Below are 14185 nucleotides of genomic sequence, written 5' to 3'. Positions count from 1 at the left end.
CCTGCGCAGAATTTCAAGACTTCTGCAAGTCCGTGCTGCAATGAGCGACAACGTTTACATCGTGAGCGCGGCAAGAACTCCAGTCGGCAACATCAACGGCATGTTGAGTTCGTTGCCGGCGCATCGTCTCGGCGGAATCGCCATAAAGGAGGCGCTCAAACGAGCCGACGTCGCACCGGAGAGCGTCTCCGACGTTTTCATGGGGCAAGTTTTAACAGCAGGTATGCAAAGTAGAGGTCGCAACGCCAAACTCGAAAAGAAAATCAATTTCCACACGAAAACTTGATCATAAAACAGCGCAAAAGGCACACATATTCATCAACGGTCATAAAAATTCGCAACAATTTCAAAGCTTTATTGCCTAAATTCGCGAGATTCGACATCCTCGCCAGAAACAGGTCATAGTGGTGTGACGTGTGGGCGTGGATTCTAGGTGCCGGACAAAATCCGGCGAGACAGGCGGCCGTCGCCGCAGGAATTCCCTACAGCGTTCCGTCGACTCTCGTCAACATGCTCTGCGGCTCGGGACTGCGTTCGGTCGTGCTCGCCATGCAGGCCATCAAGGCGGGCGACGCTCACATTGTCGTCGCTGGCGGGCAGGAGAGCATGAGTCAGGTGAGAGGAAAATATAGGTGCAAGTGTTCTATTCTTAAAATTTGGTCTGTTTTTTTTTTTCGTAGGCGCCTCACTGCCGGCACATGCGAACTGCCGTCAAGTTTGGTGACGTCACCATGATCGATACTCTGCTCAAAGACGGACTCATGGATTCATTTGCCAATATTCACATGGGGATTACTGGTAGGAGAGAGTGTCACGTGTTCTGCTGTGCGTGTATTAATTAATTAATGCTGCGCATAGCTGAAAACGTTGCACAACAGTGGAAAATTGGCCGAGAAGCGCAAGATGCTTTTGCTGCGGGTTCGCAGCAGAAGGCTGAAGCCGCTCAAAAGGCCGGGTTTTTGAACGAAGAAATAGTTTCGGTATTGATTGAATCGAGATCAGGTACATATGAATTTGGGACCCAGTCGAGCATTCTGTAATTTTGTTTCTCTCTAGGAAAGACGGAGATGTCTGCTGACGAATTTCCGCGTCACGGAACAACGGCCGAGAAGCTAGCCGCTCTCAAGCCAGCGTTCATAAAAGATGGATCGGGCACGGTGACGGCCGGAAACGCATCGGGGCTCAACGACGGAGCGGCCGCAGTCGTTCTCATGAGCGCAGGGGAGATGAGAAAAAGAGGAATTGAGGCTCCTCTCGCTCGCATTGTCAGCTGGGCTCAGGCTGGAGTCGATCCAAAGATAATGGGCACAGGACCCATACCGGCTATTAGGAATGCGGTAAGGGTCTATATATATAGAAAGCGTATATATACGTTATTGAATCTATTTTTTGCAGTTACAAAAGGCTGGTTGGTCAGCCGAAGACGTAGATATCGTCGAACTGAACGAAGCGTTTGCTGCGCAATCATTGGCTGTTCTCCAAGACTTGAAGCTGGATCCAACAAAGGTGCGCCGACACCACCGACTCGTACCTTACAACATACGTAAGCGCGGCGTCTCTTCTCAGGTGAACGTTGCAGGAGGTGCCACCGCTCTCGGTCATCCCATCGGAGCGTCGGGCACTCGAATCCTCGTAACGCTCTTGTACGGACTAAAGAGGACAGGAGGCAAACGAGGCGTCGCAGCGCTGTGCATCGGCGGTGGAATGGGCATAGCTATGTGCGTCGAAAGATCGTCATAACAAAAAATGTGCCAAAGATGCAGGCAAACTTATCTTTATCTATGTATTAATTAACGTCGTTCAGTGATGGCAGCCCAAGTAATTTTCTTCTCGCTGCTCCTGGAGTGGCGGCAAAGTACGCCTTCTGCTCATCTGAGTATCTCTCCTCTACCGGTACCACGTCTCGATACTGAAAATCCTCCCACGACGAATTGAATTTTTCCAACAATTCGATTCGTTTTTCGTTTGTCGATACGACGTCTTCGGGCTCCCTTCGCTTCAGTTCGACGGCGACGTCGCGGAAGATCAAGACGCCTCGAAATGCAAACCAGCCCCCGTACTTCGGATGAATCGACACGCCGTAGATGGGCTTATTCGTCGGCCACGGCGCGGACGCGGTCACGTGCGAACGCTGATAGTAATACGCTTGTCCCGACACGTGACCGGCCGTTTGAACGAGTATTCGGGGCTTTCTCGTGAAATCCAAGTCGTAGTCGTGGATTATGTCGACGTTGAAGCCCCGATCGGCGAGTCGTCGGCTCGCTTCTTCCAATTGCTCGTGAATGCATCGATCGAGAGGATCGGAAGGACTTTCCGAGCGATTCGTCCAGTCCGTCGACGCGACGAACGGCTTGAATGTCTTCTCGAACATCGATGGCGTGCTGATTATGCTCACGGCCAACGTATCGGGCGGATAACGTAAGCGAAACGCGCTTTGCACGACCTCGTTGTACCATTGCACCTGCGTGGAAGCGTTGGAACGCGCTTTTCTTACACGCACTCGGTGTATACCTTGAATGGCGCGCACTCGAAGCCTCTCGGCGACAAAAAATCGCGTATTTCGACGAGGATTTCCTCGCTCATTCCGATAAAGCGTGCGCTAAGACCAGCTTATCCACACCCTGTCCACACGTCTATGGCTTTTTATCTGCTTGTCTACACTTCCAAACGAATCGATATGCGATTCTGACAAGGGATAATACCAGACATTCAAATGTTATTCAAGTGTTATTTGATGTTAACGTGAGCGTGAAAATGATAACAATCATCATTTGCATATAATAATTCTCGTTTGCGGGGGTTGGTCTTTTTTTGCCTGGGGGCCTATAGCTCTCCCCCCGACAACCCCCACGGTTTCGCTGCACTTTCCAGATACACGACCTCCAATGGAGTCGGCAATCACGTGCCATTAGAATAAAGAGTGTCTATGTATCTGTGCATTGTTTATCTGGTCTTATCCGTTATACGACGAAATATTGTGCTTGAAAGACAACGCTGCTGGATGTACACGCGTGTGGCCAATCAAAACAACACGTCATAAGGGATTTTTTTTTGTTTTTCAGAGCGACCTCTCTAATTCAATAACTCACGTGAACCGCTTCGCATAGCTACGGCTAACGCCTCCTTAAAAGGTTTCAAACAGCAGCAGATTGCGTCATTAGAGCAGCGAGCGCACAACGACAATGCTTCTCGCATTCATCGCTGGAGCAAGTCTACTACAGATTGCACTAGCTGGTTAGACGTCAAATTTGCAAAGTTATATACTGTTACGTAAGTCGGTGCAGACGACTACTTCTCGGGAGATCTGTCCTCTTGCTTGTTGTCCTGCAAAGCTCGACAGGTTTGCTATTCTTCGAGTCGAGCTGAAGATTCTCTTAGACTTTTCTATGCGTAGGGAGAAAAGGGTTTTCCTGGAGAGTCTGGACTCGGAGTTCGTAGCATAAAAATTAAACGTATTGTTTAATGTTCTCAATAAAAATAAAGGGATATGAGGGAGAAATCGGTCGTCGTGGTCCTCGTGGACGGTATCCACTCTGGGTATGTGTATATAGATGTGGTATTGAAATCTGCACGTGGTTATTATGCATTTGTAGTGGCACTGGCATATACTTCCTGGTTTGCCGGGGCTTCCTGGAGCTCCGGTTAGTTCTAACATGATTGATAGGCTATTTTATGGAGTTCCAATTTTCAGGGAGAACCTGGAGAGCAAGGGACTGGACCACGAGGAGAAAAGGTGCGCTTCTACTTATATTTCAACAGTCTGCTCGAACCTTTTTGATCGAAATAGGGCGTAAAGGGCATTGCCGGGCAACCGGGTGCTATGGGACAAGATGTACAGGTACTAAAGCTAGACGTTTTTTCAAGGATTCCCAAGTACCTTGACCGTAGGGAGATACCGGTTTGAAAGGACGTAAAGGAGACGTGGGACTCAAGGTGATGACTCACTACCAATAGTAATTGTGCTGCATTATATTGGAAGACTTTGTAGGGTTCTTCGGGTGAAAGAGGACGTCCAGGCGTTCCTGGTGAACGTGGAGATCAAGGATTATTGGTAGGGTCGTTGCAAAGTGCAAGACAGAGAGATAAAGAATTGAAACTACTTAGGGATTGCCTGGACTGCGTGGTCGCGACGGGGAAAACGGAGCAGGTGGAGCCCCAGGGGTAAGACAGGGCGTTTTAATCACACATTGTCATATTGGTTACTCCATGTGGATCAGAACCTCGGAGATCAAGGAGATGCTGGAGAAAACGGCGATCCAGTGAGATTAGTTTACAAATGCGTATTCGCGACTAGGTGGTATACATTTGTGCAAGGGACCAAAAGGCGTCGTTGGTGCTAAAGGAGTGCAAGGCGATGAAGTACATAGAAGAAGAGTGTCCGTACGCAATAGAAGTTAATTGCAAATGTGTTAGGGAGACGCGGGTCATCCTTCAACTGGAGTATGTCTCCTGGTTTCTTATTAGCAGATTTTTCACAGTTTTGTAGGGTCAGGTAGTATTCGGCCAAAAGGGTGATAAAGGTGTAAAGGTAAACAACGTTTGCTACACCATCACATAGAAATGCACGTCGTTTCGATTATTAATTAAGGGTCAGAAAGGCGAGGACAGCAACGAGAGAGGAGACAAGGGCGATGCTGTCAGTTGAGACCCATTTCTTCTGCACATGTTCTCATTTCTAACCATAAAGGGAGATCCCGGTGAACCGGGACCGAATATTGTGAATGTGGACGCCGCTCTAAGCCAGCCGTGCAATCAACAGAACGAGGGTCAAATACATCACGATGCAACGACGGGAGAAATCGTCTTTTGCAACGGCGATGAATGGAAGGTAAGCGCTAATCCGCGCACATAATTGTCATTGTGACTCACGAAGTCGCTTTTAGTGTGTAGAATCAAACTTCTGTGGTAAAAGAGCGCGAAAAAAAGCGTTGCTACGTGTGTATCTAAATAGACGCATGTTCATCTCTTTAGTAGGACAGTGTACTGAAAACACAACCTATCGCGAACTCGGAATTGGTAACGAACTGCCTTCGCGTTCGGCCGTCGACATCGTTCTCATCGTTGACGACTCCGCAAGCATGGCGGCGGAACAGGGCTGGATTCCGAGCGCGGTGAACGCTCTCGAGCGGGCTTTCCGAAATAGCAACATCGGGAGGAGAGCAAAGCTGAGAAACAAATACTACGTCGTTCTCTTTGGAAATACCGAGGGCCCTAACTTTCGCAATAATCGCACGTCGATTGTGACGGTCAATGGACGCGCTCAAATGGAGTCGGGGGAAGTGGAGGAGGCCATGGCTAAATTCGGTAAGAATGGAAATGCGGAAGACGGCTATCAGGCGATCGAACTCGCTTTGAGCATCGAGGAATTGCGACGCCGCGACGACGTTGCGCTCAATCTAGCTCTCGTCACAGACGAGCCGCGCGATCCGTTTGGAAACACCGGGCCGGGCACCGTGTCGTCATTGAATGACATTCGGGATGAGCTGCTCAAGCGCAAGGCTACAGTGAATGTACTTGGAAAATTCAACTTCGAATCAAATTTCATGAACAATGAAAAAATTGTCGCCGTCGATAGTCAAGGAAGAATTCACAGTCTCGACGGAGAAACGATTGAAACGGACGGCTTTCAAAATTCAAGCATCAGTGTTTCAGTCACTGCTCAGCGTGCCTTCGACCTAGAGGAGTCGTGTCGCGCGTTCGTTCAGTACGCGCCGCTTGCTATGAGCACCGGTGGTGCTGTGTGGGACCTGGGAATTATCAAAGATACGGAGAGTAATTCTAAAGATCGCACGGCGTTCACCAACGCTCTCGCTCGGATTAAGGTAGAGGAGGTTGTTCTGCAGTCAATATGCGCTGAATGCAAGGGGACGTGTGAGGGACCGGAACGAAAGCCCGCTGAAAAGTGTAGTCAGGAAATTGATCAAACTTATTGTCGGTGCAGAATGAGTGGGAAATCGGATGAGGAGTGCAGGGGACAAATCAATGACGACGAAGCCAATGATCTCCAGAGTCCTCAGACGGCACAGCATGTCTTCTCGTCGCTCTATAGCACCTGTGCTGATCCTGATGATGGTGGTGGCTTTCCTGCCAACTATGAAGGCTGGTGCGACCCAAACTGGCCGTTTGGCAAGAAATTTGATGGCAAAATATGCGGACTGACGAATTCACCAGACAGTTTTGTGTATCATTCGCCGTGAGCGTTCGTGTGTGTGCGTGCTTGTCTATGCGTCTTGGTCTCTGTCAATCATCAACTCACCGTACGAAATCACGCGAACGCACGTGAACGCCGGAGGGCCCCACTTCTCTCTCGACAGTAGTAGCGCTCGCTACTAAAAAGCTGTCGCGCCAGTCGGTAGATCCGACGAATGTCTTCTATAGCGCGTTGACGACGCTGACGGCCAGCACATGTACAAGCGCAGAGTCGTTGACATCTACCTATCCTTGCACTGTTGCACCATCACAGAATCGTTCCAGTTGAACATCAATATATGAATGGGGTGAGCTGGACGACAGAAAAGCTGGTATTCGTTCGCAGTTGAGTTGACGTATGCGCCACGTTCCCTCGTTCTCGGAAGTTAAGCCCGAGTGCATATATAGAAGCTGCTGTTGCGGTTGACTTCCGAACTGACTTCCGTTCGGAAGTTTGATTGGAAGCTAATTTTCTACAGACTTCCTCATTGGGAGTCAACGTTGATGAAAACAAACTGGATACCAGGCCGTTTTGTGAACGAAAGACGTCGCTACTCAAGCAGCCAATCGGGATAACAGTTTCAAGATCAATATTTCAATATTTTAGTAGTTCTTAAATTGTCTTTCAAGTTTTTGAGACCAGTCTTTTTCTGCATGCGGTTACCAGCTCACGTGAAGCAGCCCACGTCTACAGATTGAGACGCGTCCTTAAAAAGTGTCAAACAGATGCAACTGTCTCATTAGAGCAGAAGAGTGCGACATGCTGAAAACAATTCTTTTTGCGTTACTCAGCCTACTACCGATTGCAGCAGCTGGTTAGACAGTGTCCGAAAGTTATATGTTGTATTATCTACGTTGGTGCAGAAAACTACTCATCAGGAGATGTATCCTCGTGCGTGCTGCCCTGCGAACGTCAACAGGTTTTTAGCAATTCTTCGAGTTGAGCTGAAGATTCTCTTAGACTTTTCTATGTACAGGGACAAAAAGGTTTTCCTGGAATGACTGGACCCAGAGTTTGTAGAGTAGTTAAAAAACCGGATTACTCTAATAATCTCTAATGAAGGGATATGAGGGAGAAAGGGGTAACCGTGGCCCTCGTGGACAATATCCGCCATGGGTATATTTGCATGTGTTGAGTGGTATTGAAATCTGTGTACAGTAAATTATTCATTGTAGTGGCACTGGCATACGCTCCCTGGTTCACCAGGGCCTCAGGTTAGTTTTAGGGACGATTGATAGGCTGCGTTATATTGGCGTAAACTTTTAGGGAGAACCTGGAGAGCCAGGAACGGGACCGCGAGGAGCGAAGGTGCGTTCATTCATTTAGATTTCAACTTCCTGGCTCAGAAGTTTGTTTTGTTGAAAACAAGGAGCAACGGGCTCTTCTGGGCAGCGGGGTGCTGTGGGACCAAACGTACAAGTACTAGTGCTAGATTTCAAGGATTCACACGTGCCTTGACGGTAGGGCGATATCGGTTCAGAAGGAAGTCAAGGAGAAATAGGAATGAAGGTGAAGAAAGTCATTACATGTGTATCACTTTATTTCACTTGGACGGATTTGTAGGGTGACCAGGGTAGCGTCGGACGTCCAGGCGATTCTGGCGAGCGTGGAGATACAGGGATGCAGGTAGAGTCATTGAATACCTAATGAAAGAGAGAGACAGATCAATAATGGAACGTAGGGACGAAAAGGAAATCGTGGTGTTAGTGGAAACGATGGAATGAATGGGACGAAAGGGGTAGAACAAAAGCTCCATTTTAATTAATAGCACGCATTTGTTGATTCGAATTAGGAATGCGGAGATTTTGGAGATCCCGGAGACAACGGCAACCCGGGACAACGTGGAGAACGTGGAGCTGAAGGGCCGAGTGGAACGAAAGGCGATATGGTAATCGTACGCTCTGGCCAACAAGATTATCTTGCAAACGTTTATTAGGGAGAACCGGGTGAACGTGCAACTGGGGTAGGTCGCCTTGTTTCTTATTAGCAAATTTTTCACAGTTTTCTAGGGTCAGCAGATTGTGATGGGCGAAAAAGGTGATAAAGGTGTGAAGGTAAACTCCATTCGCTTCATTATGATATAGAAATGCACGTCGTTTGAATAAAGGGTCCGAAAGGCGAAGCCGGCGAAAAAGGAGACACGGGCGAGACTGTCAGTTAAGACCTAATCCTTCTTCGTATGTTCTCATTTCTACCTATAAGGGAGATTCCGGTCAACCGGGACCAAATATTACGAATGTGGACGACGTACAAAACCAGCCGTGCAATCAACAAAACGAAGGCCAAATGTATCACGACGCAACGACGGGAAGGATTGTATTTTGCAACGGCGACCAATGGATGGTAAGGGGGGAAATTTCCTACTGTAATTGTCGTTGACTCACGATATCACCTTTAGTGTGCAGAACCGAACCCATGCGGTAACAAAGCGAAAGAAAGCGTTCTACGTATAGTATCTATCCTGTTCTTGTCTCTTTAGGGGAAAAGTGTGTCGAAGGCACGACCTATCGCGAACTCAAGATAGGCCGCGATTTTCCCCGTCGTTTGGCCGCCGACATCGTCGTCATTGTCGACGACTCCGATAGCATGGATAAGGAGCAGAGCTGGATTCCGAGCGCGGTGAAAGCTCTCGACAATGCTCTCAAAAATAGCAATATCGGTAACACGAAAATGCTGAAGAACAAATACTATGTCGTTCTGTTTGGAAATGCCGAAAACTATGGGGGCCTTGACTTTCGCCAGAATCGCTCGTCGGTTGTGAAGGTCGATGGGAAAGCTAAAATGACCGCGTCGAAAGTGGAGAAGGCCATGGCTAAATTCAGGAGGAAAGGAAATGCGGAAGACGGCTATGAGGCGATCGAACACGCCTTGAAGATCGGCGACTTGCGCAAACATAACAAAGACGTCGCGCTCAACTTGGCTCTCATCACGGACGAGCCGCGCGATCCGTTTCGAAACACCGATGGCGGCACCAATTCGTCGTTGGATGACATTCGGAAAGAGCTCATCAAGCGCAAAGCCACATTGAACCTACTTGGAAAATTCAACTTCGAATCGAATGCCGTGGACAATCAAGATATCGTTGCCGTCGATTTTCAGGGGCATATCCACGGCCTCGACGGAAAGACGGTCGAAACGGGCGGCTTTCAAAATTCAAGCATAAATATCTCATTGACGCCTGCACACGATTCAGAAATGGATGAGTCGTGTCGCGCGTTCGTTGAGTACGCGCCGCTTGCTATGAGCACCGGTGGTGCTGTGTGGGACCTGGGAATTATCAAGGGTACGGAGAAGAATTCTAAGAATCGTGAAGCGTTCACTAAAATTCTCGCTGAGATCAAGGCAGGGGAGGTTCTTCGGCAGTCCGTGTGCGCTGAATGCAAGGTGACCTGCGAGGGACCGGAACGAAAGCCCAACGAGACTTGTAACCCTGAAGTTGATCAAATTTATTGTCGATGCAGAGCGAGTGGGAAATCAGATGAGGAATGCGAGAGACAAATCAAAGAAGGCAATGATCTACAGACGGCACAGTATGACTTCTCATCGCTCTATAGTACCTGTGCTGCTCGTGGCTTTCCCGCCAAATATGAAGGGCGGTGCGACAAAAACTGGCCGTTTGACAAGAAATTTAATGGCGGCCTTTGTGGAATGAAAGACTCGGTTGACGCTTTTACTGTACCGACCCCCCCCCCCCCCCCCCCCCTAAGTCCCTGGTTTGACTGTTCGTGTGAGTCTATACTACTACTGTCTGTACTACAGTAGAACATGTAGTAGAACCATAGATGTAATAGAACATGGCATTGTGCATCAATGTTAGCGCGTTAGCGCGTCATCACGTGAACGTTCGCGTGAACGAACGTCGACGGCGAACGCGACGGCGACGCTCAAGGCAAGCATATTGGGCGGTAAACGTAAGCGCTCGAGGTCGCCATTGCACGGCTGTACCTCACAGAACCGTTCAAATTAAACATCGATCGATGTAGACGAATAGGGCGAGCTCAAAGTTTCTGAGTGGCGAAGAATTCTTGTAATGCGTGCGGTTGGCGTCACGTACGCGATTTGGTTGCTCTCCGCGTCGATGGGCCGCACTTTCTTCCTTCGGAAGCGTACGTATAGCGCACTCCTCCGCGTTCGGAAGCGTTAGCAGTGTGGTAGGAAGTTACGCTATCTGGAGCGTGTTCTGCACGCGTGAGACAGCTCAATACAACATGGCAATATTTCTATGCAATGTTTCGCTGATCCTAAAAATGGGAAGCGCTCTATATGACGTTTTACCCGAAAGCTTTCACAAGGAAATGGTTTTTCATCAAATTCGAAGACGCTCCTTAGTCCTGACGTGCTATTACGAGCAGTTCACTTGGTAAAATGGCATCTAACGGCTCACTACTGTAGAAGCGACGGTGAATTAAGGGATCGAGGACACGGACTCTTATGTATTTGCGTGACGTCGTCGTCAAAGTCTCCGGAGAACGAGACGTCACGTAGAAACTGCAGTGCGATTTACTCTACGACCTGTGGTTTGTCACGTGTTTGTCGCCGCCGCCGCCACCGCGTTTCCTTTCACCTACTCCCCCATTTGGAAGCGTCATGGTTTCAAGAGCAGCATGTGAGAGACGATGCTGCTCGACGTAGCAGCTACATTGCCACGAGGCCGGACCTATGCAATCTTTTGACCAAGTTTGCCGTCATCTTGCATTTTTTGGCAAACGAATCTACGTGCAGAACTTTGGTTTGCCGTCGATGAGGTTGGCTCCTCCTACGAATGGCTCGCGTGAACCGCGTTTCCTCAAATTATTTGCCTACAGCTGACGCTCGTCTAAAACTAACCTATGAAAAGGCTTGAACTTGCGCGACAACGTCAATACATAGCGCTACCTGGTACGTGCCGAAACGATGCTTCTCGAGATAATACTTGGAGCAAGTCTACTGCAAATTATCGCAGCTGGTTAGACGTCAAGTTGGCAGCATCGAAATTTCTCTATCTATCTACGTTCGTACAGAGGGTTCGGGTTTGATTACTACTATGTTTCCTCCTACTTGCCCGCTGCCGTGCCAACCCCAAGAGGTTCACTATGCTTGCAAGTATACTAAACCACAATGACTCGATTCGGTCTTTTTGTGTGCCCCTAGGGACAAGAAGGCTTTACTGGCTATCCCGGAATGAAAGTTTGTTGTATAGAAAACGAGGGAAGCGACGAATTGAAATGCGTTATTTTTTTTCTTTAGGGATTTATGGGAGATAAGGGTGCTACTGGTCCTCGTGAACAATATCCACCTTGGGTATATTCGTGCAGTAGTACCTAGCTGTACTGAAATTGATCTATCTGATTGCAGTGGCACTGGCACAATTCTCCTGGTGTACCGGGGATCGCTGGACATTCGGTTAGTTCTATGATGATTGACATTATGATGCGTCAGAAAACCAAATGTTAGGGAGAACCAGGTGAACATGGGAATCCTGGTCCTGAAGGAGAAAAGGTGCGTTAGTACTTGGTTATCAGCATTCTATTCCTAAGTTCGTTCGTCTTCATTAGGGACCAACGGGCTCACCTGGACGCTCGGGCTCTCCGGGACTAAAAGTATTTGCATCAATGCGAGAAGTTGATAAGGTTTACACGCACGTGGACTGTAGGGCGATATCGGTTCAGAAGGACGTCAAGGAGTAATAGGAATGAAGGTGAAGAAAGTCATTACATGTATATCACTATATTTCACTTGGACGGATTTGTAGGGTGACCAGGGTAGAGTCGGACTTTCAGGCAATTCTGGCGAGCGTGGAGATACAGGGATGCAGGTAGAGTCGTTGAATACCTAATGAAAGAGAGAGACAGATCAATAATGGAACGTAGGGGCCTAAAGGAAATCGTGGTGCTAGTGGAAACGATGGAATAAATGGAACGCAAGGGGTAGAACAAGAGCTCCATTTTAATAGCACGCATTTGCTGATTTGAATTAGGAACGCGGAGATTTTGGAGATCCCGGAGACAACGGCAACCCGGGACAACGTGGAGCTGAAGGGCCGAATGGAACGAAAGGCGATATGGTAATCGTACGCTCTGGCCAACAAGATTATCTTGCAAACGTTTATTAGGGAGAACCGGGTGAACCTGCAACTGGAGTAGGTCGCCTTGTTTCTTATTAGCAAATTTTTCACAGTTTTCTAGGGTCAGCAGATTGGCGAAAAAGGTGATAAAGGTGTGAAGGTAAACTCCATTCGCTTCATTATGATATAGAAATGCACGTAGTTTGAATGAAGGGTCCGAAAGGCGAAGCCGGTGAAAAAGGAGACACGGGCGAGACTGTCAGTTAAGACCTAATCCTTCTTCGTATGTTCTCATTTCTACCTATAAAGGGAGATTCCGGTCAACCGGGACCAAATATTACGAATGTGGACGACGCACAAAACCAGCCGTGCAATCAACAAAACGAAGGCCAAATGTATCACGACGCAACGACGGGAAGGATTGTATTTTGCAACGGCGACCAATGGATGGTAAGGGGGGAAATTTCCTACTGTAATTGTCGTTGACTCACGATATCACCTTTAGTGTGCAGAACCGAACCCATGCGGTAACAAAGCGAAAGAAAGCGTTCTACGTATAGTATCTATCCTGTTCTTGTCTCTTTAGGGGAAAAGTGTGTCGAAGGCACGACCTATCGCGAACTCCGGATAGACCGCGATTTTCCCCGTCGTTTGGCCGCCGACATCGTCGTCATTGTCGACGACTCCAAAAGCATGGATAAGGAGCAGAGCTGGATTCCGAGCGCGGTGAGAGCTCTCGACAATGCTCTCAAAGATAGCGGTATCGGGACGGGAAAAAGTGACTCGCAAATGTTGAGGAACAAATACTATGTCGTTCTGTTTGGAAATGCCAAAAACTATAGGGATGACTTTCGCGATAATCGCTCGTCGATTGTGAAGGTCAATGGACGCGTTCGAATGAACGCGGCGAAAGTGGAGAAGGCCATGGCTAAATTCGGTAAGGAAGGAAATGCGGAAGACGGCTATGAGGCGATCGAACGCGCCTTGAGCATCAAACAGTTGCGCAGAGAAAACGAAGACGTCGCGCTCAACTTGGCTCTCGTCACGGACGAGCCGCGCGATCCGTTTAGGGGCACCGAAGCCGGCACCAATTCGTCGTTGGATGACATTCGGAAAGAGCTCATCAAGCGCAAAGCCACATTGAACGTACTTGGAAAATTCAACTTCGAATCGAATGCCGTGGACAATCAAGATATCGTTGCCGTCGATTTTCAGGGGCATATCCACGGCCTCGACGGAAAGACGGTCGAAACGGGCGGCTTTCAAAATTCAAGCATAAATATCTCATTGACGCCTGCACAGGATTCAGAAATGGATGAGTCGTGTCGCGCGTTCGTTGAGTACGCGCCGCTTGCTATGAGCACCGGTGGTGCTGTGTGGGACCTGGGAATTATCAAGGGTACGGAGAAGAATTCTAAGAATCGTGAAGCGTTCACTAAAATTCTCGCTGAGATCAAGGCAGGGGAGGTTCTTCGGCAGTCCGTGTGCGCTGAATGCAAGGTGACCTGCGAGGGACCGGAACGAAAGCCCAACGAGACTTGTAACCCTGAAGTTGATCAAATTTATTGTCGATGCAGAGCGAGTGGGAAATCAGATGAGGAATGCGAGAGACAAATCAAAGAAGGCAATGATCTACAGACGGCACAGTATGACTTCTCATCGCTCTATAGTACCTGTGCTGCTCGTGGCTTTCCCGCCAAATATGAAGGGTGGTGCGACAAAAACTGGCCGTTTGACAAGAAATTTAATGGCGACCTTTGTGGAATGAAAGACTCGGTTGACGCTTTTACTGTACCGACCCCTAAGTCCCTGGTTTGACTGTTCGTGTGAGTCTGTACTACTACTGTCTGTACTACAGTAGAACATGTAGTAGAACCATAGATGTAATAGAACATGGCATTGTGCATCAATGTTAGCGCGTTAGCGCGTCATCACGTGAACGTTCGCGTGAA

The 14185-nt window shown here is 48.5% G+C and overlaps 5 protein-coding genes across 9 annotated transcripts; 4 read left to right on the top strand and 1 right to left on the bottom strand.

The window, feature by feature from the left end:
- Position 1: 1 nt before the first annotated feature.
- Positions 2-1858, top strand: LOC136193325 (acetyl-CoA acetyltransferase, cytosolic-like). Of its 2 annotated transcripts, XM_065982200.1 has the most exons (8): positions 2-221; positions 434-615; positions 681-798; positions 859-1002; positions 1057-1337; positions 1396-1506; positions 1567-1748; positions 1805-1858. In XM_065982200.1, the coding sequence occupies exons 1-7, from the start codon at positions 41-43 to the stop codon at positions 1738-1740; spliced, it is 1191 nt and encodes a 396-aa protein (XP_065838272.1). In that variant the 5' UTR covers positions 2-40; the 3' UTR covers positions 1741-1748; positions 1805-1858. The 2 variants fall into 2 exon arrangements, with proteins under 2 accessions (XP_065838272.1, XP_065838271.1); XM_065982199.1 differs by having other exon boundaries at positions 1567-1858.
- LOC136193326 (cyanocobalamin reductase / alkylcobalamin dealkylase-like) lies at positions 1708-2643 on the bottom strand. Its single transcript, XM_065982202.1, has 2 exons — positions 2512-2643; positions 1708-2461 (listed from the first exon to the last, which is right to left on the bottom strand). The coding sequence occupies exons 1-2, from the start codon at positions 2581-2583 to the stop codon at positions 1787-1789; spliced, it is 747 nt and encodes a 248-aa protein (XP_065838274.1). The 5' UTR covers positions 2584-2643; the 3' UTR covers positions 1708-1786.
- On the top strand, positions 2199-6925 carry LOC136193324 (uncharacterized). 3 transcript variants are annotated; one of them, XR_010671311.1, is made up of 20 exons: positions 2199-2418; positions 3063-3234; positions 3285-3340; positions 3395-3430; positions 3484-3537; positions 3594-3641; positions 3692-3733; positions 3788-3838; positions 3889-3933; positions 3989-4051; positions 4105-4161; positions 4218-4259; positions 4315-4359; positions 4414-4440; positions 4487-4528; positions 4589-4636; positions 4688-4828; positions 4884-4905; positions 4972-6407; positions 6464-6925. XR_010671311.1 is itself a non-coding variant. In XM_065982198.1 (19 exons), the coding sequence occupies exons 2-19, from the start codon at positions 3183-3185 to the stop codon at positions 6195-6197; spliced, it is 2097 nt and encodes a 698-aa protein (XP_065838270.1). In that variant the 5' UTR covers positions 2199-2418; positions 3063-3182; the 3' UTR covers positions 6198-6925. The 3 variants fall into 3 exon arrangements, 1 of the variants encoding a protein (XP_065838270.1); XR_010671310.1 differs by having other exon boundaries at positions 4972-6545; positions 6598-6925; XM_065982198.1 differs by having other exon boundaries at positions 4972-6925.
- A 133-nt stretch (positions 6926-7058) lies between these two features.
- On the top strand, positions 7059-9952 carry LOC136193029 (uncharacterized). The gene is made up of 16 exons (XM_065981818.1): positions 7059-7109; positions 7167-7202; positions 7253-7306; positions 7366-7404; positions 7457-7498; positions 7560-7603; positions 7655-7699; positions 7754-7816; positions 7872-7928; positions 7983-8078; positions 8127-8153; positions 8200-8244; positions 8298-8342; positions 8393-8533; positions 8589-8610; positions 8670-9952. The coding sequence occupies exons 3-16, from the start codon at positions 7303-7305 to the stop codon at positions 9950-9952; spliced, it is 1953 nt and encodes a 650-aa protein (XP_065837890.1). The 5' UTR covers positions 7059-7109; positions 7167-7202; positions 7253-7302.
- A 92-nt stretch (positions 9953-10044) lies between these two features.
- On the top strand, positions 10045-14143 carry LOC136193320 (uncharacterized). Of its 2 annotated transcripts, none has more exons than XM_065982193.1 (18): positions 10045-10296; positions 10346-11135; positions 11191-11255; positions 11321-11356; positions 11417-11470; positions 11525-11572; positions 11624-11668; positions 11725-11769; positions 11823-11867; positions 11922-11984; positions 12040-12096; positions 12147-12233; positions 12282-12308; positions 12355-12393; positions 12447-12491; positions 12543-12683; positions 12739-12760; positions 12820-14143. In XM_065982193.1, exons 2-18 carry the CDS (start codon positions 11084-11086, stop codon positions 14049-14051), a joined length of 2103 nt encoding a protein of 700 aa, XP_065838265.1. In that variant the 5' UTR covers positions 10045-10296; positions 10346-11083; the 3' UTR covers positions 14052-14143. The 2 variants fall into 2 exon arrangements, with proteins under 2 accessions (XP_065838265.1, XP_065838266.1); XM_065982194.1 differs by having other exon boundaries at positions 10045-10935; positions 10996-11135.
- The last annotated feature ends 42 nt before the right edge of the window (positions 14144-14185 follow it).

The sequence above is a fragment of the Oscarella lobularis genome, chromosome 11 (assembly GCF_947507565.1).
Source record: "Oscarella lobularis chromosome 11, ooOscLobu1.1, whole genome shotgun sequence".
In the NCBI taxonomy this organism is placed as follows: Eukaryota; Metazoa; Porifera; class Homoscleromorpha; order Homosclerophorida; family Oscarellidae; genus Oscarella; species Oscarella lobularis.
This window is presented reverse-complemented; position numbering and strand designations above follow the sequence as displayed.

Excerpts from the sequence above, each read along its gene's own strand:
- LOC136193029 (XM_065981818.1), top strand. Across the intron at positions 7,405-7,456 it reads CTGGTTCACCAGGGCCTCAG|GGAGAACCTGGAGAGCCAGG; the intron begins GTTAGTTTTAGG and ends GTAAACTTTTAG. Across the intron at positions 7,499-7,559 it reads CGGGACCGCGAGGAGCGAAG|GAGCAACGGGCTCTTCTGGG; the intron begins GTGCGTTCATTC and ends GTTGAAAACAAG.
- LOC136193324 (XM_065982198.1), top strand. The coding sequence starts at position 3,183 with ATGCTTCTCGCATTCATCGCTGGAGCAAGTCTACTACAGATTGCACTA. Across the intron at positions 3,934-3,988 it reads AAGGAGACGTGGGACTCAAG|GGTTCTTCGGGTGAAAGAGG; the intron begins GTGATGACTCAC and ends AAGACTTTGTAG. Across the intron at positions 4,260-4,314 it reads CTGGAGAAAACGGCGATCCA|GGACCAAAAGGCGTCGTTGG; the intron begins GTGAGATTAGTT and ends CATTTGTGCAAG.
- LOC136193325 (XM_065982200.1), top strand. The coding sequence starts at position 41 with ATGAGCGACAACGTTTACATCGTGAGCGCGGCAAGAACTCCAGTCGGC. Across the intron at positions 616-680 it reads GGCAGGAGAGCATGAGTCAG|GCGCCTCACTGCCGGCACAT; the intron begins GTGAGAGGAAAA and ends TTTTTTTCGTAG. Across the intron at positions 1,003-1,056 it reads ATTGATTGAATCGAGATCAG|GAAAGACGGAGATGTCTGCT; the intron begins GTACATATGAAT and ends GTTTCTCTCTAG.
- LOC136193320 (XM_065982193.1), top strand. The coding sequence starts at position 11,084 with ATGCTTCTCGAGATAATACTTGGAGCAAGTCTACTGCAAATTATCGCA. Across the intron at positions 11,471-11,524 it reads GTGAACAATATCCACCTTGG|TGGCACTGGCACAATTCTCC; the intron begins GTATATTCGTGC and ends ATCTGATTGCAG. Across the intron at positions 12,761-12,819 it reads TGCAGAACCGAACCCATGCG|GGGAAAAGTGTGTCGAAGGC; the intron begins GTAACAAAGCGA and ends TTGTCTCTTTAG.
- LOC136193326 (XM_065982202.1), bottom strand. The coding sequence starts at position 2,583 with ATGAGCGAGGAAATCCTCGTCGAAATACGCGATTTTTTGTCGCCGAGA. Across the intron at positions 2,462-2,511 it reads TCGAGTGCGCGCCATTCAAG|GTGCAATGGTACAACGAGGT; the intron begins GTATACACCGAG and ends GCTTCCACGCAG.